This window comes from Aquarana catesbeiana, linkage group LG06 (genome assembly GCF_042186555.1).
Source record: "Aquarana catesbeiana isolate 2022-GZ linkage group LG06, ASM4218655v1, whole genome shotgun sequence".
NCBI classification, from domain to species: domain Eukaryota; kingdom Metazoa; phylum Chordata; class Amphibia; order Anura; family Ranidae; genus Aquarana; species Aquarana catesbeiana.
The window spans coordinates 20,108,177-20,135,589 of NC_133329.1; the positions used below are offsets into that span (position 1 = coordinate 20,108,177).

General features: G+C 45.3%; 1 protein-coding gene across 1 annotated transcript in view; it reads left to right on the forward strand.

Moving 5' to 3' along the window:
* The window catches only part of LOC141148215 (uncharacterized), a 268,920-nt gene that overhangs the window by 22,659 nt on the left and 218,848 nt on the right, over positions 1-27,413 (forward strand). Inside the window, exons 3-4 of the mRNA XM_073635453.1 lie at positions 12,612-12,836; positions 15,177-15,205. Coding sequence (XP_073491554.1) covers positions 12,612-12,836; positions 15,177-15,205 — 254 coding nt within the window. The remainder of the gene's footprint in view (positions 1-12,611; positions 12,837-15,176; positions 15,206-27,413) is intronic.

The following is a 27,413-nucleotide window of genomic DNA, read 5'->3' on the forward strand; positions in this document are numbered from 1 at the left end:
GTGTTCTCGAAAATGTATTAAGATAGTCTACTGGGTGAAAATTTATTAGAATAGATTTAAGTTATATAGAATTGTCTCAAATCTTTGAAATGCATATAAATCAGACACATAAAGATAAGAAAACAGGTGGTTTAGAAATAATTAAAATTATGTATAGTACATTAAATTAAGTATGACAGGGTCAAACAAAGGTCTGCTTGTGCCCTCATTAAAACTGTTAAAATACATGCATATAGTGAAACATATAAAACATCTGGTGGGGTTATTGAAAGTTAATTTTCCCAAAAGTCATAAATCTGTAATTCTTGAACCTAGTTAAATCTTATCAAGATGAGGAAAGTTTGATAACATAGCTGGGTGACAGACTGTCTCTACACAGGTGTTTTTAATTGGACAAAACCCGTTATAAATCACTTTAACCACTTGCCGACCGCCTCATGCTGATATACGTCAGCAGAATGGCACGGGCAGGCAGAATCACGTACCTGTACGTGATCTGCCTCCCGTGGGTGGGGGGTCCGATCAGACCCCCCCCGGTGTCTGAGGCGGTCAGCGTTTGTCTTAGCGGCGATCGGAGGTGAGGGGGAGGCCATCAATTTGTGCCCCCCCTCTCGATCGCTCCCGGCCAATAGAATCATTCCTCTGCTGCTGTATGCTAAACAGCAGAAAAGGAAATTATGTCATCTCTCCTCGGCTCGGTATTTTCCGTTCCGGCGCCGAGGAGAGAAGACTGCAATGTGAGTGTAAAACACACACACACACACACAGTAGAACATGCCAGGCACACAATACACCCCCGATCCCCCCACGATCACCCCCCAATCAGCCCCCCTGTCACACTGACACCAAGCAGTTTTTTTTTTTTTCCTGATTACTGCATTGGTGTCCGTTTGTGACAGTTAGTGTGGTAGGGCAGTTAGTATTAGCCCCCTTTAGGTCTAGGGTACCCCCCTAACCCCCCCTATAAAGTTTTAACCCCTTGCTCACCCCCGTCGCCAGTGTCACTAAGCGATCATTTTTATGATCGCTGTATTAGTGTCACTGGTGATGCTAGTTAGGAAGGTAAATATTTAGGTTCGCTGTCAGCGTTTTATAGCTTCAGGGACCCCCATATACTACTTAATAAAGGTTTTAACCCCTTGATTGCCCCCTAGTTAACCCTTTCACCACTGATCACTGTATAACTGTTACGGGGAACGCTGGTTAGTTTGTTTTATTTTTTTCAGGGCACCCGCCGTTTATTACCGAATAAAGGTTTAGCCCCCTGATCGCCCGGCGGTGATATGCATCGCCCCAGGCAGCGTCAGGTTAACGCCAGTAGTGCTAACACCCACACATGCAGCATACGCCTCCCTTAGTGGTATAGTATCTGAATGGATCAATATCTGATCCGATCAGATCTATACTAGCATCCCCAGCAGTTTAGGGTTCCCAAAAATGCAGTGTTAGCGGGATCAGACCAGATACCTGCTAGCACCTGCGTTTTGCCCCTCTGCCCGGCCCAGCCCAGCCCAGCCCACCCAAGTGCAGTATCAATCGATACTTTCCAAAATGGGGTCATTTGGGGGGGTTTTGTGCCATCTGGGCATTTTATGGCCTTCAAAACTGTGATAGGTAGTGAGGAGTGAAATCAAAAATTTACGCCCTTAGAAATCCTGAAGGCGGTGATTGGTTTTCGGGGCCCCGTACGCGGCTAGGCTCCCAAAAAGTCCCACACATGTGGTATCCCCGTACTCAGGAGAAGCAGCTGAATGTATTTTGGGGTGCAAGTCCACATATGCCCATGGCCTGTGTGAGCAATATATCATTTAGTGACAACTTTTTGTAATTTGTTTTTTTTTGTCATTATTCAATCACTTGGGACAAAAAAAATAATATTCAATCGGCTCAACATGCCTCTCAGCAATTTCCTTGGGGTGTCTACTTTCCAAAATGGGGTCATTTGGGGGGTTTTGTACTGCCCTGCTATTTTAGCACCTCAAGAAATGACATAGGCAGTCATAAACTAAAAGCTGTGTAAATTCCAGAAAATGAACCCTAGCTTGTAGACGCTATAACTTTTGCACAAACCAATAAATATACCCTTATTGACATTTTTTTTACCAAAGACATGTGGCCGAATACATTTTGGCCTAAATGTATGACTAAAATTGAGTTTATTGGATTATTTTTATAACAAAAAGTAGAAAATATCATTTTTTTTCAAAATTTTTTCTTTTTCCATTTATAGCGCAAAAAATAAAAACCAGAGAGGTGATCAAATACCATCAAAAGAAAGCTCTATTTATGGGAAGAAAAGGACGCAAATTTAGTTTGGGTACAGCATTGCATGACCGTGCAATTAGCAGTTAAAGTGATGCAGTGCCAAATTGTAAAAAGTGCTCTGGTCAGGAAGGGGGTAAATCCTTCCGGGGCTGAAGTGGTTAATGAACATATAGGAATTTTGGCAATAATTAAGTTTATCTGGTTGTAGAACAGGTGTCAGATTTATGGTTAGTTACATTGACGTAGATCTTAGTGACCCATCATATGTAAGAGAGATGGTTAAGATAAGACTTGTAAAAGGGTATATAAATGCAAGTCCTACAATTGTTAGACAGACAAGTCAGATAGGAGCTCATAAGGCTGAACTCTGTGTATGCTGCCCTATTGCAAGGGTCATAGAGGTCAGAACCAATGGGCAAGTATCTGTCCATAACTTGTCTCCTCGTAAGAGTCTGAGAAGACTTCTTAACTTGTTCCAGAATGTGGTCTCAGGTGAATTTCCCTCACGAACTTGGTCGAGCTGGAACCCAGAACTCTGTGAGGGGACCAGACCACTGGCTGATCCACTGGTCCCTATCAGGTGACGGGTTCCCAAGAAGTGGCAGAAAGGACCCATTCTGGTTCAAGGTGAGAACAATTCACAATTGTTTCAATTTGGTTAGAGGATAAGAATACCTATATCTAATATGCTTGCATTGTAAAAAACCTGTATGTTATCAGCTGTTAATAAACCTGCATTGCTGAAGTTCTGCCTGGTTCGATACTTTACTATTCTACTTCAGAAGTGGGGTACAATTGTCTGTTTTGGGCAGAGTTCCAAGCTGAAGACATGATTTTGTACCTTATTAAAGCTGGAATACTTACCTTTTGCTGACAATTTTCACACATGGAGACACCCCAAGTATCCACTGGAGCACCTGTGTGGGACACCTTAAAAAGTTTGTTCTTGTATCCCACATTAGAGCTCCTGCGTCCAGATGTGTACACAGCTGCTGAGTGTCCTCTCCTTACATTACACTGAATCAAGCTTGCATTTCATTCTAGTTGCAAGCACATCTAGACAGCAATGAACAAAACATATTTTTATACAAATAGGCATGAACAAATGTATTTAACCTGTATCTGCCAAAAACATTGTATTTAACCGCTTCTATATCCAGTCATAGTCAAATGACACCCACAGATGGGATCTCCCATCCTGGGTGGGCGTCATATGACGTCCTCGGCTTTCCACCGCTACTGCGGGCCCCGGAGGCCCGCAGAGAGGCGATCCGGGCTCCCTGATCGGGGTTTTGGAAGGGTGCGGCGTGACGTTCACTATGCAGAACGGCATTGGGAAGTGCCGTGCACGGTGCCTGCGCGTGCCCCCCGGTGGCGCGCAGAGCGGCAATCGAGGCTGAGGCTTTTCCCTTGGATACAGCTCAGCCCCGATCAGTGTAGCCAATGAAATGGCTCTTTACCACGTGACCGGCTGTGTCCAATCACAGCCGGTCACTAATGTAAACAAAACACCAGTGTGTAATCGCTGTTGCTGGGTTCTCCTCTTTACACACCGATCCAGTGTGAAGAGGAGATCAGCTAACAGTGAGTTACACATTGCACTATACATATATGTACTACTGTGCCCAGATTGCCCACCCTAAATAAAGAGGACCTGTCATCTAGTAACTGTCATCAGGAGTACCTGTCATCAGGAGTACCTGTCCATCAGGAGTTCCCGCCACCTCACCAGAGTATCCGCCACCTCACCACCTGCCACCAGAGTACCTGCCACCAGAGTACCCGCCACCTCACCACTGGCCACCAGAGTACCTGCCACCAGAGTACCCGTCACCTCACCACCGGCCACCAGAGTACCTGCCACCTCACCACCAGACACCAGAGTACCTGCCACCAGAGTACCTGCCACCAGAGTACCCACCACCTCACCACCGGCCACCAGAGTACCTGCCACCTCACCACCTGCCACCAGAGTACCTGCCACCTCACCAGAGTACCCACCACCTCATCAGAGTACCCGCCACCTCACCAGAGTACCGGCCACCTCACCACCTGCCACCAGAGTACCTGCCACCAGAGTACCTGCCACCAGAGTACCTGCCACCAGAGTACCCGCCACCTCACCACCTGCCGCCAGAGTACCTGCCACCAGAGTACCTGTCACCTCACCACCAACCACCAGAGTACCTGCCACCAGAGTACGCGCCACCTCGCCACCTGCCACCAGAGTACCTGCCACCAGAGTACATACAGCCAGTCAGCCACTATGTCCAGAAAGGTGTACACCCCAGAAGAAGCATACCAAATACTCAGTCTGACCGATGAGAGCAACGGGGAGCTCTCATCGCTCAGTTCTGATTCTGATTCTGGTTCGGTAGATGAGCCCCCCGAAGGCAGCACATCAGGATCCGAATCAGAGGAGGAAGCAGTCTGTCCAAAAAGACGACGGTCTGAACACCAGGCAGCTACCAGCAGTGCCAACGGCTGTAGACCCCAGGAGGAGGGGCCCAGTACAAGCGCTGCTAGACCCCAGGAGGAAAGGCCCAGTACAAGTGCACACCAAAGAATTAGGGCCCAAACCCAGCTTCCAGATGCCTTGGCAAACCCATTGTTGCTGCCTTCTACCACAGGGTCAGCCACGATCCCCCCTTTTACAGCACATCCAGGTGTGCAGGTCAACAATGCAGGTTTTTCCCAAATGGATTTTTAAAATTTATTTTTCCCTAACGAATTGGTTCAAGGCATCATGGACCAAACCAATCTCTTTGCCCAACAATTCATTGCAACCAACCCCAGCTCCAGCTATGCCCGCCCTTTTGAATGGAGACCCCTAACAGTGGTGGAGCTCAAATTGTTTTCAGGCCTAACTCTCAACATGGGGCTTACAAAAAAAAAAATGAAATGAATAAGTATTGGTCAATCAAACCCATCCACCATATGCCAATTTTTTCATGGGCCATGTCCAGGTCCCGATACAAAATTATAATGCGCTTCCTGCATTTCAGTGACAACTCACAGTGCCCCCCCCCCAAAATCACCAAAACTTTGACAAACTATATAAAATTCGCCCCTAATTAATTTTTTTTCCAAGAAGTTTACCAAACTTTATGTCCATGACAAAAACATATCTGAGTACGAATCCCTGGTGCATTTCACAGGCCGGCTGGGAATCAAGCAATATATCCCCAGTAAGAGGGCGAGGTATGGCTTGAAGCTTAACAAGCTCTGTGAAAGCACCACCGGTTATGTGCACTCATTCTGCATGTACGAAGGCAAAGATTCCCAGCCCCCTGAGTGTCCCTCGTACATGGGAATAAGTGGAAAAATTATTTGGGAGTTGGCATTCCCACTCCTCTAAAAGGGGTATCATATTTATATGGACAACTATTACACCAGTTTGCCCCTTCTCCGCCACCTAAATCTAAAAAAACTTTGGCCTGTGGTACAACAAGGAAAAACTGAAAGGGCTTCCCACAGCGTCTTGTCACCACAACCATTCAAAGGGGGGAATCAACAAGCTTGAGGAGCGAGGAAGTGTTGGCTGTGAAGTGGAGTGATAGGAAAGATGTGTACATCATGTCCACCATCCACGATGACACCTCGGTGGAACCGTTCGCAAGCCTTCCTGTATCAACAAGTACAATAAATACATGGGGGTTGGTGGATTTAAATGATCAAATGTTGCAGCCCTATCTTTCAACAAGAAAATCCCTCTTCTGGTACAAAAAAGTTGCAATTTACTTTTATCATTTGGCCCTTTTAAATTCTTTCATCATCTACCAAAAATCAACGGAAACACCCACCACCTTCATAAAGTTTATTGAAGACATTGTCACTGCCCTGATCTATCAGCAAGTATCCCCCCCAGAAAGCATTCGCTCAGATTCTGTCAGCAGACTGCATGAGTGCCATTTCCCGGACCATATTCCACCAACAGGATGCGGAAGACGACGCCAAAAAAATGTCGGGTGTGCACCAAAAGAGGAATTAGGAAAGATACCAGCTTCCATTGTCCCGACTGTCCCTCCCAACCTAGCCTTTGCATCAGAGAATGCTTCAAGTGATATCACACTCTGGAAAACTATTACCCCATATTTCTAATACTGCCATTTCCCCGTTTTCAATTCCTGTCCTGAATATTTCCCTGCCTCAACCAACCATATCATTATCTTCCATGTGAACTGACGCTGGCCTGTTTCTCGACTATGCATCTGCCTACCGTCTGCATTGTTTATCCGCCATGTTTTTGCCTTTCATGTGAACTGACCCTGGACTGTATCGACTATGCCTCTGCCTATCGTCTATTTCTGCCTTTTACCTGCCCTGACCTCGGCCTGTTGACCATGTTTTTGCCTGCCCCTTGGATTGATCTTTCACCCTGCTACACAGGGGTCTCACATATGTGAGGGGTTCCAGAATAGTGTTCTGAGTTTTTGGTTTTCTGTGTTCCCAGAACAGGGTCTGGTTGCCCGGAGGCTTCAAAGCGATCTGGGTGGGAGAAGCCTCTACCCCTGTCCCCATTCTTTCCTGACCAATGCACTAAGCTCGATGGTACTGCCTGCTCCCTGGGCAAATACTCTGGCAGTGCTGACCATACCTCTGCCTGCTGCATGTACTAACTATGGACAGTATTCCTGTCTGCTGCATGGACGATCCTTTGATCCTTTTGCTGCTGCTGACCACATCCCTGCCTGCTATCTGGACTAATGCTTTGGCTGTGCTGACATCTCTACCTTTACTGACTATTCCTGCCTGCTGCCTGTTTTGCTGTCGCTGTCCACGTTCCTGTCTGCTGCCTGGACCGATGCTCTCCTCTGTGGACCACTGCACTACTAAAACCGCAGGTAATCTTTTCTTTACCCTTTACTCAGCAGAATGTATTTTGGTTTGCAATTGGTATGTACAGTACATGCTATGTGTTAGAAATATGAAGGGCCTTCAAGGTTGTGATAGGTTGGCAGGGATTTCTGTGTGTAATGTATGCTCCTAGAACACCTGACAGTGCTACTTGGATGTTGGGCCTCTGTATGTGGCCAGGCTATGTAAAAGTCTCACACATGTGGTATCGCCATACTCAGGAAGAGTAACAGAATGTATTTTGCGGTGTCCTTTTTTTGCTATGCACATGCTATGTTTGGAAATATCTTATAAATGGACAACTTTGTATAAAAAATATATAAATAAATAAAAACTGCGCTAGTGGAAAATATAAAAGCAGCGGTTATAAGTGAGGTACACCAAACAGAATATAGAAAATAAAAAACCGCGCTATAAACATATAAATCGTATATAAAAAAGTCCAGAAATCACAAATCCTAGGTGGAAGACGTGAATTCTTAACAGTTACAGTCCTGTAGGTGAGTAATCAGGTGAACACATATAAGAAGTGGTGCGCTTACCAGAAGTAAGCCAAAATAAAGCAAGTGGCTTAAAACCCAGCCGGGGCCTCTGGAAACGACCACCAAAAATGGAGTAGAGTCACACTCCAACCGTAGGAGCAGATCCGTCAAGGATTTTTAGGGATATATGAGAGAAAAACATAGCATAATACTGATAGCACAGCAAAATGTAAAAAAGGAAAAAAGAAGACAGCACACCACTAAACAAAAAATCATATGTATTCATAAACCACATCCAGTGCCTCAACACAATCGGATAGGTAAGTGAGTGCCATGCAATCATGCAATGAGTGAAAAAAATCGCTAAGTATGTAAAGCCTTACAGATAATCTGCTTACCAGATAAATCAAGGCTAATAAACATAAAACCATCACCAAAAAAACGATATGGAAAAGAATCCCTCAGGGTGAGACAAGTGACTTGTAGAATCTGCTTACCAGAAGTCTGATAAAAATAGGCAGGTTCAATGGACTATAATCCACACATCATAGAAAGTGACATAAGATAAGAAGTTCCGCATGCCAGGTGAAAGTACTTCTTACCAGATGTCAGATATAAGCAGGCACATTGATTCATACACAGAGCGAGAGTCCCAGCAGGAAGAGCGTGGATACGTCCTGGTAGTCCTGTATCCCTGCACCCTGTGACACCATTCACAGCCGCTCTCAGACTGACAAAGCCAGGACAACAGTACAGTGTGCAACAGGTGGCTTCGAGCAGACCAAAAAAGAAGAACTGTTCTTCTTTTTTGGTCTGCTCTAAGCCACCTGTTGCACACTGTACTGTTGTCCTGGCTTTGTCAGTCTGAAAGCGGCTGTGAATGGTGTCACAGGGTGCAGGGATACAGGACTACCAGGACGTATCCACGCTCTTCCTGCTGGGACTCTCGCTCTGTGTATGAATCAATGTGCCTGCTTATATCTGACATCTGGTAAGAAGTACTTTCACCTGGCATGCGGAACTTCTTATCTTATGTCACTTTCTATGATGTGTGGATTATAGTCCATTGAACCTGCCTATTTTTATCAGACTTCTGGTAAGCAGATTCTACAAGTCACTTGTCTCACCCTGAGGGATTCTTTTCCATATCGTTTTTTTGGTGATGGTTTTATGTTTATTAGCCTTGATTTATCTGGTAAGCAGATTATCTGTAAGGCTTTACATACTTAGCGATTTTTTTCACTCATTGCATGATTGCATGGCACTCACTTACCTATCCGATTGTGTTGAGGCACTGGATGTGGTTTATGAATACATATGATTTTTTGTTTAGTGGTGTGCTGTCTTCTTTTTTCCTTTTTTACATTTTGCTGTGCTATCAGTATTATGCTATGTTTTTCTCTCATATATCCCTAAAAATCCTTGACGGATCTGCTCCTACGGTTGGAGTGTGACTCTACTCCATTTTTGGTGGTCGTTTCCAGAGGCCCCGGCTGGGTTTTAAGCCACTCGCTTTATTTTGGCTTACTTCTGGTAAGCGCACCACTTCTTATATGTGTTCACCTGATTACTCACCTACAGGACTGTAACTGTTAAGAATTCATGTCTTCCACCTAGGATTTGTGATTTCTGGACTTTTTTATATACGATTTATATGTTTATAGCGCGTTTTTTTATTTTCTATATTTTGTATAAAAAAATGCGTTTTCATTTTTTCCCCACATATTCCAAAAACTACTGGAAACAAATGAACCATTCAAAAGACTCATTATGCCTCATAGATTATAGGTTGGGGTGTTAGCTTTCCAAAATGGGGTCATTTTGTGGGTGTTTCCATTGACCTGGTGCTCCAGGGCCTTCAAGAGTGTGATAGGTTGTCATTAAATGAGATGTGCAATTTATGCCCGTAAAACGCCTGACGGTGCTAGTTGGATGTTAGACCTCTGTATGTGGCCAGGCTGTGTAAAAGTCTCACACATGTGGTATAACTATACTCAGGAGGAGTAGCAGAATGTATTTTGGGGTGTCATTGCAAGTATGCATGTGCTGTGTAAGAGAAATAACTTGTTATTATGATAATTTTGTGCAAAAAAAATAAAATAAAAAATTTCCCAAGAATTGTGGGAAAAAATTACAACTTAAAAAACTCACCATGCCTCTTACTAAATACCTTGGAATGTCTGCTTTCCAAAAAGGGGTAATTTGGGTGTATTTGTACTTTCCTGGCTTGTTAGGACCTCAAGAAATGAGGCCTTCAGTACATCAGGTGTGATCAGATGTGATAATTTTTCAATGATTTGCACCATAGCTTGTAGACTCTATAACTTTCACAGAGACCAAATAATATACACTAATTTGGGTTATTTTTACTAAAGATATGTAGCAGTATACATTTTGGCCCAGATTTATGAAGAAAAATTACTTATTTGCAAAATTTTACAATAGAAACTAAAAAAAAAGTGTATTTTTTTAAATTTCTCTCTTTTTCCGCTTATATTGCAAAAAAAAAAAAAAAAACAGCGGTGATTAAATACCACCAAAAGAAAGCTTTGTTTGTGAGAAAAAAATGATAAAAATTTGGTTTGGGTACAGTGTAGCATGGGTGAGTAATTGTCATTCAAATTGTGAAAGAGCTGAAAGCTAAAAATTGGTCTGGGAAGGAAGGGTGTATAAAAGCCCTGTATTGAAGTGGTTAATGAGCGAACGATGTTCCCTACGACCGATTACTGTGCCCACGAACATGAAAGTCGCCATTTTAAACTGTACAACAGTAAAGAAAAGCACATGGAGCAGCATGCAAGTATAATAATAATGATAGGAACACACGACAAGTACTTACTTTTTAGAAGCACTCTCTTGATTCTTCTATACTGATCCTGCTCCCTCAGTTTCAGGTCTGACCAGTGTTTCCTCAATTGCTCCTTGGATCGTCATACCCCAAAATTCTGCCGCAGACTCTTCACAACGTTAGTCGTGATCTTGGCCTTTCTCTCATTAGGGTTGGTGTACAGTCCATGCTTCCCTTCATAGTCGTTCCTCCTCAAGATGTCCAGCATCTCTGCAAAGGCCGTATTGGAGGCCTTAAATCTTCTCCTCCGGGATCGGGTCATTTCGGGCCCTGGGCTTTCCTCCTCCTCATTAGAAAAAGTGCCATTAATTCGCAGTTGGGCGGTGGGGAAGTTATAGAGTGTGGATATTTGGGACAGAAGGGAAGGGCCAATACCCAGGTGGGCCAACGTTGCCAACATATATTCCCAGACCACCCTATCAAACGCTTTTTCTGCATCCATCAATGGCAAGAGGGTGGGCTGGGAAGATCCACGTACATGAGCCATGAAGGACAGGCTGCGGAGAGAGTTGTGATGTGCCTCTCTTCAAGGAATGAATCCCTTTTGGTCACTGGAAACCAATTGGGGGATCAAGGGGGGGAGTCTATTTGCTATGGCTTTGGAGTACAGTTTGGAATCAATGTTCAACAGTGAAATGGGCCTGTAGCTTCCACATTAGCTAGTATCCTTGCCAGTTTTAGGAAGAACAGTGATATGGGCGTGAAGAGTCTCAGGTTGGAGAGCACCAACTGTCGAAATCGTGCTAGCATAGCAGGTCAAGCGGGGGAGCAAGACATCTGCAAAGGAGAGATAATATGCTACCGTGAGGCCGTCAGGGAAAGGTACCTTGCCATTGGCCATGGTCCTAAGTGCATTGCGCATTGGTCCGAGGTGGTGAACTCACCCTCCAGAGCAGTAAGAGCATCAGATGAGAGTTTGGGCAAATTAACATGTTCCAAGTAGTCCTGAATAAGCTTAGTCCTAGTGTCCTGATCTGCTATAGTGTATTGAACATGGTATAAGTATTGATAAAAAGAACTAAATTCTTTAGCTATTGCAGGAGTTTCATGTACCAGGGTATTGGCTGTGGTCTTAATTTTAGCTATGAAGGCTGCAGATTTTTTCTGTTGCAATGAGCGAGCAAGAAGCCGTCCAGGCTTATTTCCCCACTCATGCAAACGTTGGGCTACTATGCAAAATTGCTGTTTCTGTTCCACATGAAAGAGGGCTTTCAGTTCCTCCCTTTACAGGGTCAGAGAGTGGAAAACCGTCTGGGTCTGTCCTGCTTTGTGTTGCTTCTCAAGGGCACTAATTTCTCGTATAAGTTCTAACTGTTGGTGTGTCTGTTCCCTCTTTTTCCTAGAGTCTAATTCTACGAGCTTCCCACAAATATGTGCCTTGTGTGCTTCCCAGAGTATCCCTGGCAATATATCTGGGTGCATGTTTTCTTTAAAATAAAGGGAAAGTTCGTCACCAATCAGTTTCCTCTGTTAAGAGGGTATCGTTAAGCTTCCAATTCGTTGCCCTTTGGGGCAGGGAGGGGATTTGTAGTTTGAGCGTAATCGGGGTGTGGTCGGAAATGGTTGAGGTCTCAATATCGGAACATTTTGGAAGGGATAGATGGTGGTGGTCTACGAAGAAGTAATCAATTCTGGAGTAAGTGTGGTGTAGGTTGGAATAATGGGTGTAATCTCTCCTCCACATGTGCATAATCCTCCACACAGCCATCAGCTGAGTTTCATGTCGGCGTTTGCGTATATACGACAGACGCGTATGGGAGATACTGGAGCTTCCCTGTGACTTATCAAGGGGGGGCTCCAGTGGTCTATTAAAGTCCCCAGCTAAGAGAATGCATCCGCGGGCGAAATCACGTAATTTGTTAAGGGTGGCTTGGTTGGGGACATATAATGTAGCCAAAGTGCATGGCATGCAGCCCAGGCTGCCTTGTATGAACAGAAAACGACCCATGGGATCACTTAACATGGAGTCCATTGTGAAAGAGGTACCCCTGCGGAATCCAATGGCCACACCTTTCGCTTTATGAACATTAGATAAGCTATAATACCACATGGGGTACTTGTCTGCTGTATGTTCAGCTTTATCTGTTTTGATCTAAGCCTTGTATTACGTTTTTTTTTTTACATATATTGTCTAATCTACAGTTTTGTCTATTCTGTAGATCCAGAAAACATAAAAGTTGTGATAAGTTATGTGGAGGATATACATTTGGAGAGGAAGATTACAGACTGGTGGAATGCGGAGAGATATCGGGACTGGGAACTCCTGACTATCAGCAAAACAGAAATGAGATCTCTGATTGAACATAAAATAAACCCCCTATCAGCGGAGAGAAAAATGGCCAATAAACTCCGACACATCCACCAGATTCTACAGGAGGCTACAGGTAATGGAGACATCATTATTAATTTCCTCTATTATCCTCTTAGAAATACATTGGATTATTGTGAGTAGGGATGAGCCGAACACCCCCCTGTTCGGTTCGCACCAGAACATGCGAACAGGAAAAAAGTTCGCTCGAACACGCGAACACCGTTAAAGTCTATGGGACACGAACATGAATAATCAAAAGTGCTAATTTTAAAGGCTTATATGCAAGTTATTGTCATAAAAAGTGTTTGGGGACCTGGGTCCTGCCCCAGGGGACATGGATCAATGCAAAAAAAAGTTTTAAAAACGGCCGTTTTTTCAGGAGCAGTGATTTTAATAATGCTTAAAGTCAAACAATAAAAAGTGTAATATCCCTTTAAATTTCGTACCTGGGGGGTGTCTATAGTATGCCTGTAAAGGGGCGCATGTTTCCCGTGTTTCGAACAGTCTGACAGCATGGAGGGAGGCTCCCGCTGTGTGACGGCGTCTCCTCGTCTGACGGTTCTTAAATAACGGGGGGCGGGGCCACCCGGTGACCCCGCCCCCCTCTGACGCACGGTGACTTGACGGGACTTCCCTGTGACATCACGGGGAATGCCACAGGGAAGTCCCGTCATGTCCCGTGCGTCAGAGGGGGCGGGGTCACCGGGTGGCCCCGCCCCCCGTTATTTAAGAACCGTCAGACGAGGAGACACCATCACACAGCGGGAGCCTCCCTCCATGCATGGATGCGGAGCGGCCCGGAGAAGAAAATTAAGAAGAGAAGATGAAGATGAAGAAGATGAAGAAGATGAAGAAGAGAAGAGGATGAAGAAGAAGATGAAGAGAAGAGCGGGAGCCTCCCCCCATGCCATGGGTGCGGAGCAGCCCGAGGAGAAGAAGATAGAAGACGCCGCAGAGAAGATGCTGGACGAGAACGCTGGAGGAAGAACCAGTGGAGCCAGAAGAACCAGAAAAAGAAGAAGATGAAGGAAGATAGAAGAAAAAGGAAGCATTTAAAAAGGAATTGTCAAAAACTGTCTCTTGTCATTTTTAACTATTTTGACAGTTTTTTAGTGAAATGGTAGGGGTAAGTACCCCCTTACCATTTCACACGGGGGGGGCCGGGATCTGGGGGTCCCCTTGTTAAAGGGGGCTTCCAGATTCCGATAAGCCCCCCGCCCGCAGACCCCCACAACCACCGGCCACGGTTGTGGGGATGAGGCCCTTGTCCTCATCAACATGGGGACAAGGTGTTTTGGGGGGCTACCCCAAAGCACCCTCCCAATGTTGAGGGCATGTGGCCTGGTACGGTTCAGGAGGGGGGGGCCGCACTCTCGTCCCCCCCTCTTTTCCTGTGGCCTGCCAGGTTGCGTGCTTGGATAAGGGTCTGGTATGGATTTTTGGGGGAACCCCACGCCGTTTTTTTTTTTTTTGGCGCGGGGTTCCCCTTAAAATCCATACCAGACCTGAAGGGTCTGGCATGGAATTTAGGGGGAACCCCACGTCATTTTTTTTTTTATTATTTTGGCCGGGGTTCCCCTTAATATCCATACCAGACCTGAAGGGCCTGGTATGGAATTTAGGGGGACCCCCCACGTCATTTTTTTTTTTTTAATTTTGGTTCGGGGTTTCCCTGTGGGGAATTCCCATGCCGTTTTTATCAATGAACTTTTATGTGTATTGTCGGACCGGCAATTCATTAATAGCCGCGGGTAGTTTTAAATGAGTTTTTTCCTTCGAAATGTAATTTTGCTGTCAGACTGTTCTAAACACTGGAAACATGCGCCCCTTTACAGGCATACTATAGACACCCCCCAGGTACGAAATTTAAAGGGATATTACACTTTTATTGTTTGACTTTAAGCATTATTAAAATCACTGCTCCTGAAAAAACGTCCGTTTTTAAAACTTTTTTTGCATTGATACATGTCCCCTGGGGCAGGACCCGGGTCCCCAAACACTTTTTATGACAATAACTTGCATATAAGCCTTTAAAATTAGCACTTTTGATTTCTCCCATAGACTTTTAAAAGGTGTTCCGCGGCATTCGAATTTGCCGCGAACACCCCAAATTGTTCGGTGTTCGGCGAACTTGCGAACAGCTAATGTTCGAGTCGAACATGAGTTCGACTTGAACTCGAAGCTCATCCCTAATTGTGAGTATTACAATGAGCTCAGAGGAGCCCAAGAAACTGTTATACTATAAGTGTGGTCTTCTTATAAGGAGGGGGATTATTCTCACATTTCTACTAATCACTTAAACTAAACTTGTCGGGGGAGTATAGAGATTGCGATTGCTGACCTCTGCCCTGAAAATGTCTTCTCCTCATTACCTTTGCACAATGTCTCATATTTGTCTTTTTGTTCTTTACAGATAAAAAACATCAACAGTCATTGAAGGAGGTAAGGAATAAATATTTAAAGTTCTGCCTAAAAAAAAAATAAATAAATAAAAGGTCAGCAGTAGGGATGAGTTTCGAGTTGGGGTCGAACATGAGTTCGACTCCAACATCGGCTGTTCGATCGTTCGTCGAAGATCGAACATTATGGGCCATTTACGCCAAATTCGAGCGGCGCGTCACGGCCCATAATGCACTGCGTCATCACAGAGGTTTGCTAGCTGATGATTGGCCAAGCATGCACTATGACCCACATGCTTTGGCCAATCACAGCGTCGTAAGCAAACAGAGCCATAATTGGCCAATAAGGATGAGCTGAACACCCCCCGGTTCGGTTCGCACCAGAACTTGCGAACAGACCAAAACTTTGCAAGAACGTTAGAACCCCATTGAAGTCTATGGGACTCGAACGTTCAAAATCAAAAGTGCTCATTTTAAAAGCTAATTTGCATGGTATTGTCCCAAAAAGGGTTTGGGGACCCGGGTCCTGCCCAAGGGGACATGGATCAATGCAAAAAAGTTTTAAAAACTGCTGTTTTTTCGGGAGCAGTGATTTTAATAATGCTTAAAGTCAAACAATAAAAGTGTAATATTCCTTTAAATTTCGTACCTGGGGGGTTTCTATAGTATGCCTGTAAAGGGGCGCATGTTTCCCGTGTTCAGAACAGTCTGACAGCAAAATGACATTTCAAAGGAAAAAAGTCATTTAAAACTACTCGCGGCTATTAATGAATTGCCGGTCCGAGAATACACAAAAAAGTTCATTGATAAAAATGGCATGGGATTTCCCCACAGGGGAACCCCGAACCAAAATTTAAAAAAAAATGGCGTGGGGGCCCCCCCTAAATTCAATACCAGGCCCTTCAGGTCTGGTATGGATATTAAGAGGAACCCCGCGCCAAAATTTAAAAAAAAAAATGACGTAGGGGTCCCCCTCAAAATTCATACCAGACCATTCAGGTCTGGTATGGATTTTAAGGGGAACCCCGCACCAAAATTAAAAAAAAAATTGGCGTGGGGTCCCCCCAAAAATCCATACCAGACCCTTATCCGAGCACACAACCTGGCAGGCCGCAGGAAAAGAGGGGGGGACGAGAGAATGCCCCCCCTCCTGAACCGTACCAGACCGCATGCCCTCAAGATTGGGAGGGTGCTTTGGGATCCCCCCTAAAGCACCTTGTCCCCATGTTGATGAGGACAAGGGCCTCATCCCCACAACCCTTGGCCGGTGGTTGTGGGGGTCAGCGGGCTGGGGGGCTTATTAGAATTTGGAAGCCTCCTTTAACAAGGGGACCCCCAGATCCCGGCCCTCCCCCCTGTGTGAAATGGTAAGGGGATACAAAAGTACCCCTACCATTTCACAAAAAAACTGTCAAAAATGTTAAAAATGACAAGAGACAGTTTTTGACAATTCCTTTATTTAAATGCTTCTTCTTTTCATCTTTTTTCTTCTAACTTCTTTCTTCCTTCATCCTTCGGTTTCTTTCTCCATCTTCTTCTGGTTCTTCTGGTTCTTCCTCCGGTGTTCTCGTCCAGCATCTTCCCCTGCGACGTCTCCTTCTCTTTATCTTCTTTTCTTCATCTTCTTCTCGGGCCGCTCCGCATCCATGATGGCATGGTGGGAGGCTCCCGCTTTGTGACGCTTCTCCTCTTCTGACGGTTCTTAAATAATGGAGGGCGGGGCCACCCAAGACTCCGCCCCCCGCTGATGCATGGGGACTTGACAGGGACTTCCCTGTGGCATTCCTCGTGACGTCAGTGGGGGCGGGGTCACCCGCCCTCCGTTATTTAAGAACCGTCAGAAGAGGAGAAGCGTCACACAGCGGGAGCCTCCCATCTAATCGTGGATGCTGAGCGGCCTGAGAAAAGAAGATGAAGAGAAGGCGCCGCTGAGGAAGATGCCGGACGAGAACACCGGAGGAAGAACCAGAAGAACCAGAAGAAGAAGAAGATGCAGGAAGAAACTGAAGGGAGATACAAGATAGAAGAAAGAAGATAGAAGAAAGAAGAAGCATTTAAATAAAGGAATTGTCAAAAACTGTCTCTTGTCATTTTTAAAATTTTTGACACTTTTTATGTGAAATGGTAGGGGTACTTTTGTACCCCCTTACCATTTCACACAGGGGGGGAGGGCCGGGATCTGGTTGTCTGATTGTTAAAGGGGGCTTCCAGATTCCGATAAGACCCCCGCCCGCAGACCCCCACAACCACCGGGCAAGGGTTGTGGGGATGAGGCCCTTGTCCCCATCAACATGAGGACAAGGTGTTTTGGGGGGGCTACCCAATGTTGAGGGCATGTGGCCTGGTATGGTTCAGAAGGGGGGGCACTCTCTCGTCCCCCCTCTTTTCCTGTGGCCTGCCAGGTTGCGTGCTCAGATAAGGGTCTGATATGGATTTTTGGGGGTACCCCAGGCCATTTTTTTTATTTTGGCACAGGGTTCCCCTTAAAATCCATACCAGACCTGAAGGGTCTGGTATAGATTTTGAGGGGGACCCCACACCATTTTTTTGAAAAAATTTGGCCGGGGTTCCCCTGTGGGGAATTACCATGTCGTTTTTATCAATGAACTGTTATGTGTATTGTCGGACCGGCAATTCATTAATAGTCGCGATGGCATAGCGACTGTCTGAATTGCATCGCCAGGCATAGAGACTGTCTGAATTGCATCGCCAGGAATGGCGACTGTGGAACTTGTGGACAAGTTAGCCCGGCTGTGGGTCCAAGTGAGTTTAGCATCGGGCAAAGGTAGGGGAAGCTTCCAAATAGGGCTCAAGGCTGCGAGACAACGGATACATTTGGCTTCTAAGAGGAGAGGATTCAGGCTGTGGCAATTGGCTGGAGAGGTGACCTGTAGAGAATTCAATAAACTTGTCAGCATCTTTTGCTACAACAGAGTCATATAAAGGCACATGATTATGCAAACTGGGGTCACATTTGGAAATATTGTCATGATCAGGATCTGAATAGGACTGTAATAGAGACACATGACTGGTACTGGCCACACAAGAGTTATACATGGGCAACTGGTCAGCGGTTTTAATGCAATTCTGGATGCAGGTCTGGGCCAGGACCCAAACTCTTCTGCGGCCCAGTCTATGTGCGGGTTGTGAAGTTTAAGCCAGGGATACCCTAAGATAAGGGGATAAGCAGGAGTTGAGATCATGTAGAAACTGATTGTCTCCTTATGCGATTCCCCAATGGTCAGGGTAATACACAAGGTCACCTGACCCATGGACAAGGGAGAATTATCAATGGCTAATACTGAGAAATGTCTGTGCACCTTAGTCACCGGAATCTGTAGACGGTGTGCTAGGTCCCTATCAATGAAATTGCTAGCAGTACCAGAATCAATGAAAGCGGAGAGGTGGTGAGAGAACTTGGCAGAACTAAGTTGTGCAGGAACAATTAATCCATCTCTGAGGGAGACAGGCACAGTATGATATATGGAAGCAGATCCCACCTGCACTAAACTCTTGGCGTTTCTCTCTTGGCTAATACTGAGAAATGTCTGTGCACCTTAGTCACAGGAATCTGTAGACGGTGTGCTAGGTCCCTATCAATGAAATTGCTAGCAGCACCAGAATCAATGAAAGCGGAGAGGTGGTGAGAGAACTTGGCAGAACTAAGTTGTGCAGGAACAATTAAGCCATCTCTGAGGGAGACAGGCACAGTATGATATATGGAAGCAGATCCCACCTGCACTAAACTGTTGGCGTTTCTCTTATTTTTAGGACAGTCAGCGACAAAATGGCCGTGGTTGCCTCAATATAAGCAGAGACACTGAGGTCTCCTTCTAGCCTTTTTCCCAGGGGATAAATGGGTAGCGCCAATTTGCATGGGCTCATCCTCCTGGAGAGGCTGAGAGGGCTCAGGAAAAGAAGAGGAGGTGGGTAGCATACTAGGGGGCAAAGAAACAAACCTCTCTGGAGGCCTTTCCTGTAAACACCTGTCTATACAGTTGTCTACTTGCATGGCTTCATTCAATGACTTTTCTGTTCAGAGTAGTGTACTAAGGAGTCTTTGATGGAGTCTGATAAGCCGAACCTGAACTGACTTTTAAGAGCTGGGTCATTCCACCCTGAGTCAGGTGCCCAGCAGTGGAAATCAGAACAATATTGTTCAGCGGTGCTTTTATCCTAACGTAATGACCTATGGTTAGCTTCAGCTGAATGGGCACGGTCAGGATCATCATACAGTAGACCTAAGGCTTTGAAAAAGGCTTCAACTGACCCTCTTACTGGGTCATCAGTGGGAAGACTAAACTCCCAAGACTGGGGATCCCCCTGCAACCATGTAATAATCAGGCTGATCCGCTGTGCTTCAGAACCAGAAGCAAAGCGGATTGTGGCGTAAGCTTAAAGTATAGCATACAACTATTTTTAAAGTTAGAAAACACATGAAGGTCACCAGAAAAATGGTCAGGTGGGTTAACTTTGGGCTCTGGCTCCTGCGTTACTGCTGGAGGTGTGTTTACACGTACAGGCAGTTCGTAGTAGCGTGGTTCAAAAGCAGTTCAGGTAAAAGGCAGGCTGAGTTCAGGGGAAAGTCCAGTATCCAATCCGGGTCATACACAGGAGATCCAACAGCAAGCAAGGCAGACTAACGGGAGGCTTGATCTAGAACAATACAAGTAAGTCTTTATCAGAAGCAAGGGATAGAATGTTTGGTTTGCATATATCAGGTGACTGATCAGATCAATCATCTTGGAGGTGAACACAGACAGGGGAAAAGCAACAGCCAACATTCGGATGCTGGAATGAGGAATAGGGGCACTAAGTGACCATGACACAGAGCTGTTGCCCTTGAATTGAATGTTCATTTTTCTACCATAAGCCGTTTTCATAGGCGTTTCAGAGAATTTGGCAGTATATCCAACCGCAGACCATGTGTAACCACACAAGCCCAGGACCTCCACATCCAGCATCTTCACCTCCAAGATCGTCTGAGACCAGCCACCCGGACAGCTGCTGCAACAATCGGTTTGCATAACCGAAGAATTTCTGCACAACCTGTCAGAAACCGTCTCAGGGAAGCTCACCTGCATGCTCGTTGTCCTGATCGGGGTCTCGACCTGACCTGACTGCAGTTCATTGTCATAACCAACTTGAGTGGGCAAATGCTCACAGGTGTTCTCTTCACAGAATAAACCTGGTTTTCGCTGTACAGGGCAGATGGCAGACAGCGTGTATGGCGTTGTGTGGGTGAGCGGTTTGCTGTTGTCAGCGTTGTGGATGGAGTGGCCCATGGTGGCGGTGGGGTTATGGTATGGGCAGGCTTATGCTATAGACAGCGAACACAGGTGCATTTTATTGATGGCATCTTGAATGCACAGATACCGTGGTGAGATCCTGAGGCCCATTGTTCCATTCATCCACAACCACCTCCTCATATTGCAGCATGATAATGCACGACCCTGTGTTTCAAGGATCTTTACACAATTCCTGGAAGCTGAAAACATCCCAGTTCTTGCATGGCCAGCACACTCAAAGGACATGTCACCCATTGAGCATGTTTGGGATGCTCTGGATTGGCATATGCAACAGCATGTTCCAGTTCCTGCCAATATCCAGCAACTTTGCACAGCCATTGAAGAGGAATGGACCAACATTCCACAGGCCACAATCAACAACCTGATCAACTCTATGCGAAAGAGATGTGGTGCACTGTGTGAGGCAAATAATGGTCACATCAGATACTGACTGTTTTTCAGACCCCCCCCCCGACCCCCCAATACAGTAAAACTACACATTTTAGAGTGGCCTTTTATTGTGGCCAGCCTAAGGCACACCTGTGCAATAATCATACTGTCTAATCACATCTTGATATGCCACACCTGTGAGGTGGATGGATCATCTCTGCAAAGGAGAAGCGTTCACTAAGGCCGGGTTCACACTGATACAACACGACAGTCGTACCACTTTCGATCCGACTTTGCCCTGCGACTTGAAGTCCAACATGTGTCCGACTTCAATGAACAAGGACCTGACTTTGATCCCCGACAATACCAGGCCCTGCATCTGGTATGAATCTTTAAGAGGAAATCCACGCCAAATAAAAAAGAAAAAAAGCATGGGTTCCCCCTCCAAGGCCATACCAGGTCCTTTGGTCTTGTATGGATTTTAAGGGTAACCCCCAAATGTGGGGGTCCCCCCAAAATCCATACCACACACTTATCCGAGCACGCAGCCGGGCAGGTCAGGAAAGGGGGTGGGGATGAGCGAGCGCCCCCCCCCCCCTCCTAAACCGTACCATGCCACATGCCCTCAACATGGGGGGGTAGGTGCTTGGCTGTTGGTTGTTGGGGGCCGGGGGCGGGAGTGCTTATCGGAATCTGGAAGCCCCCTTTAACAAGGGGGCAACCAGATCCTGGACCCCCACCCTATGTGAATGAGTATGGGGTAGATTGTACCCATTCACCTAAAAAAAAGTGTCAAAAATAAAACGCAGCACACAGGTTTTTAAAGTAATTTATTAATCAGCTCCGGCGTCTCTTCTGACTTCTTCTCCCCTCTCCGACTCTTCTCTGCTCTCTCCGGTTCTTCTCCCTCTGTCCACTGTCTACTGGCTCTGCCGGGTCTCCTCCGCTGTCTTCTCGCTTATTTGCTCCCTCTTTTGCTCACTCTTTTGCACGGTGTTGTCCGCTTTCTCCTGCCTCTGTTCTTCTTCTGATGTTGACTCGACGCTCTCTCCCACTCTAATGTCGGAAAGGAGAGAAGTCAGAAGAGGGGAGACAAAGTCAGAAGAGGTGCCAGACCTGCTTAACCACTTCAGCCACTGAGGATTTGGCTGCCAAATGACCGGGCCACTTTTTGCGATTCGGCACTGCTTTGCTTTAACTGACAATTGCGCAGTCATGCGACGTGGCTCCCAAACAAAATTGATGTCCTTTTTTCCCACAAATAGAGCTTTCTTTTGGTGGTATTTGATCACCTCTGCGGTTTTTATTTTTTGTGCTATAAACAAAAATAGAGCGACAATCTTGAAAAAAAAGCAATATTTTTTACTTTTTGCTATAATAAATATCCCCATAAAATATATAAAAAAACTATTTTTTTCCTAAGTTTAGGCCGATATGTATTCTTCTACATTTTTGGTAAAAAAAAAAAAAAAAATCGAAAAAATGTATATTGATTGGTTTGCGCAAAAGTTATAGCGTCTACAAAATAGGGGATAGTTTTATGGCATATTTATTATTAATTTTTTTTTTTTACTAGTTATGGTGGCGATCTGCGATTTTTACCATGACTGCGACATTATGGCGGATACATCGGACACTATTGACGCTGTTTTGGGACCATTGTCATTTGTACAGCGATCAGCGCTATAAAAATGCACTGATTATTGGGGGGGCGGAGCCAGCAGCCAGAGCTCATGGACGTGTGAGAGGAGAGCTCTGACACACCGGGTGATACTAGCGGCTCACAGCGCACCAAAACCAGCAAAAAAAGCATATATTGTAAGAGAGGAGAGCGAGGGGCACACAGCGGGCACGATGTACAAACGTAAGGAGAGAGAGGCACCCCGAAAATTAACGGAATTCTTCCGCCCTGCTGAGGGCCGAAAAATCCAAGATGGCGCCGGCGCCGGGAGCCGTTCGTCCAGCTCCACAGCACAGTCACACAGTAATCCGACGCCATCCTCGGGTGAGTCATATTTAAATGACAATCCCTTGTCATCCTCCCCATTCTGCAGCCCTGTTAAACAAAAAAGAAAGCTTGGGGAAGGAGGGGACAATGAGGATGAGGCAGGAGCAGCAGAGAACGAAATGGATGAATCATCCACACAGGCAGAGCAGCTAGATGCATTCCCCACCTCAGGTCAGCCTATTATTGACACCACAATGAAGGAGATGCTGCAGACACTGAGGGGAGCTCTTCAATCTGATATGGTAGCCTTTATGAGCAACACAAAAAGGGAAATCTCAGCTGTCAACAACAGAGTGGAATATGTAGAGAATAAAATGGAGGAGTTCACTCTAGCACACAATGAGCTGGTAGATGCCCACTTTGAGGTAGAAGATGAAATCAGGGCTATGCGCCTCAAAATGGCGGATATGGAAGATCGGGCCAGAAGGAACAATATCAAATTTAGGGGGATCCCTGAGACGGTCAAACCCGCAGAAATTACTACCTACCTACAAAAGCTTATGATGACTGTTCTCCCTTCTCTAAGCCCAGCAGACATCACTATTGACAGGGCACATAGACTGCCAAAACCATCCTTCCTGCCTGAACAAATACCTAGAGATGTGATAGCAAGAATCCATTTCTACCACATTAAGGACCAACTCATGCGATTTGCAAGACAACACCCCTCTCTCCCTGACCCTTATGCTGGTATCGCACTCTATGCAGACCTGTTGCAAGCCACCCTGTCAGCCAGGCACAACTTAGTACCTATTACTAAGATTCTGCGCAACAATAAAATCCTCTACAAATGGGGTTTCCCTGCTAAACTTCTGGTAGAAATGAACAATGAATCTCATGCGATAACATCGCTTGAAAAGGGCCTGGACCTCCTCCGAAAATGGCGCCTACTCCCAGCAGACACAGTTCCTGAGGACCCTAAATCACACTATCCCAGACGCAACAACCAACGTACAACTAAGAAATATTAGCAACAACCTGCCTAAAGCTACACTACTAGATGCTATTTCTTTCAGTGAGTAATCTCCTCTCACAACTGTCATCTGGCTAGCTATGGTGCTTTGCAGCTTTCTAGAAAGTTGCTCTATTTGATCAACCACCCGATGTTCGGCTGTTTAAGGGTTTACCTTACTGAACCCCCTACGTTAGTTACGAGATGATTCCCGTGACCTACTACCCGCAATTCCTGCGGCCTACGTCTCATTATTTGTCAAAAGTTCAAGTTTGTTCAGTTAAACTGTTCACTTACAAGCCTATGAGGACATTGCTTTCTCAAATCCCATGCATTTTGACCATGCCCAACATCTCCACTCCAATCCCTGGAATTACCACTAGATGGCACTGCTGCGCAACTTTCCACAAGAATGAATCTTAAAATGATGTCATACAATGTGAGAGGTTTGAATAGCCCCTACAAGAGAAGAGCCCTCTGGAAGGCTGCATTGGAAGAGAAATGTGACATTCTATGTGTACAAGAAACTCATTTCACCAGTGATAATTCCCCGAAATGTACACATCCCAAGTTTCCACACGTATATATGGCCAAGAACACGACAAAGAAGAACGGAGTAATGATTGCTTTCAAGGACACACTAACCTTCTCTCTCTTACAGGAACATGTTGATCCCCAAGGTCGATTTCTGATTGTAGTAGCAGAACTGGACCATGTCACATATACTATAGTCAACTTGTATGCACCTAATGTTAGAACTCTCAGGTTTGTTCGCAAAGTGGTAGGTAAGGCAAAAAAGGTGCAAAAAGGCAACTTATATATATATATATGTGGAGATTTTAACTTGATTATGAACACAGAATTAGATGTGTCCTCGATGGCCTCTAATGCCGCGTACACACAGTCAGACTTTTCATCTACAAAAGTCCGACAGCCTGTCCGACAGCCTGTCCGACAGCCTGTCCGACAGACTTCCGGCGGACTTTCGGCGGACTTGCGGCAGACTTTCTAATGAACAGACTTGCCTACACACGACCACACAAAAGTCCGACGGATTCGTACGTGATGACGTACACCGGACTAAAATAAGGAAGTTGATAGCCAGTAGCCAATAGCTGCCCTAGCGTGGGTTTTTGTCCGTCGGACTAGCACACAGACGAGCGGATTTTGGGGTCCGTCGTAGTTACGATGTAAAGATTTGAAGCATGTTTCAAATCTAAAGTCCGTCGGATTTGAGGCTGAAAAAGTCCGGGGAAGCCCACACACGATCGGATTACCAGCCAGCTTTAGTCCGTCGGCGTCCGTTGGACTTTTGTAGATAAGAGGCGGCCCTCTCTAGACTCGCTGTGCCACGAAGAGAGGCTTTATGACCCTTGGCGCTGCCTTAGAACCACCGAGAGAGACTACACATTTTATTCAGCTGTACATAAGAGCTATTCTAGAATAGATTTTTTCCTCACCGACCTGTATACTCTGCAAAATGTAATGAAAGCTGACATCCACAATATTACATGGTCTGACCACGCTCCAGTGACTATTGAGATTGTGGATGCCAACAAACAATCCCACAAACCACTGTGGCGTAACAACACATTTCTCTTATCACACCCCAAACTTAGGGACGAAATTGCAACAAAACTTACAGAATTCTTTCATTTCAATAATAATGGGGATTGCTCGCCTATGACTATCTGGTGTGCGCACAAAGCATTCGCTAGAGGCGCCCTTATACAGGTAGCCTCTAGGGAAAAGAAAAAGAAACAGCAGCGCATGACAAAACTACTTGAGAAGATAGCAGATTTGGAAGCACAGCACAAAAATCCTGCTACCTCCTCAAGTGAGATACTCAAAATTCTCAATGGTTGCCGAGAAGAAGTAAGACAGGAAATTAGAGCGGACTATGATACTTTCTTTAAAAAACTCAAACTCTCCTACTACTCCCAAAATAACAGAGCAGGTAAAATCCTAGCCTCCCAACTTAAAAAGAAACAGGCAAGATCTAATCTCAAAAGCATCAGACACCACAGTACCAAAACAGTATACCAAAATGCCAAAGATATCGCCAACGCCTTTAAGGACTATTATGAATCCTTATACAATCTCAAGAATGACCCAAACACTTACCAACCCTCGGACACAGAGATTGAATCTCTACCCATGCACAAATCACCAGGAGCAGACGGATTCTCCGCGGAATATTACAAGGCTTTCTCTGCCATCCTAGCCCCTGAACTGGTAAAAATCTTCAATATAGCAGCCTCCGATGGTGCCTTCCCGAAATAAATGCTCCAAGCTATCATTATCACTATCCCTAAACCTGGTAAAGATATTTCGGACCCACAAAATTTCAGGCCTATTTCCTTCCTAAATTCCGACTTAAAGATATACGCAAAAATTTTAGCAAACAGACTTATGGAAATAACCCCCTCCCTTATAGGACTTGACCAAGTTGGCTTTGTGAAGGGCAGACAGGCACCAGATGGGACAAGGAGGATGCTAGACCTCCTGCGTTCATCAGAACTAAGCAAGCAGCCCAGCATCTTTTTAGCACTAGACGCAGAAAAGGCCTTCGACAGGGTCCATTGGGGATACATGTCCAGGACCTTACTCAAGTTTGGCCTATCAGGTCTAATACACTCAGCAATTATGTCTCTGTACTCAGACCCATCTGCAAGAGTCTTTACCTCTAGCTTGCTATCTGACCCCTTTGCACTAACCAACGGTACTCGACAAGGGTGCCCATTGTCCCCAATTATCTTTTCTCTGGTCATAGAACCGCTAGCAGAGTCTATCAGAGCAAACAACAAAGTAGAAGGCATTAAGGTTGGTTCTGTCAGCCATAAAATAGGTCTGTTTGCTGACGATCTAATCCTTTCTCTATCAAACCCAGCAACTTCTTTACCCATTGTCAAAACACTGTTACATACATTTGGGAAGATCTCCTTTTACAAAGTTAATACAACCAAAAGCTATGCACTCTCTCCAAATAACAAATAATACTAAAACAAGATTAAAAAGTATTTTTCCCTGTAATTGGGACCCCCCTTCCATCACTTATCTTGGTGTGCAGCTGACTTCCACTTCCTCCAAAATATATTCACAAAACTTCCCTCCGTTACTAATCAAAATAGAAGAGGAACTACTTCAAATTAACAAACTACACCTTTCCTGGTTGGGGAGGATAGCTGCATACCAAATGCAAATATTACCAAAACTACTTTACTTTTTTAGATCATTACCCATACCAATCCCCCAGAAATTTTTTACACAACTGGAGAAATGTCAAACGTATATATGGGGGGGGACCCAGAATAGCACTGGCCCACCTATATAAACCTAAACATCTAGGAGGGGTGGGACTACCCAATGCACAGATATACTATAAAGCTGCAATACTAGATCAAATGAAATACTGGTTCTCCTGCCAAACAGATAACCGCTGGTCAGATATTGAACGCACAGTAACACCAGGCCATGACCTCCCAGCATTGGCTACAGCAGCATGTATACATTACAAACCAAAAACCCCACCTTACTTAACTATACAAGCAACAATAGATGCCTGGTCCTCCTTAGTGCATAACCACCTTACCGATACCCCAATTAAAACACT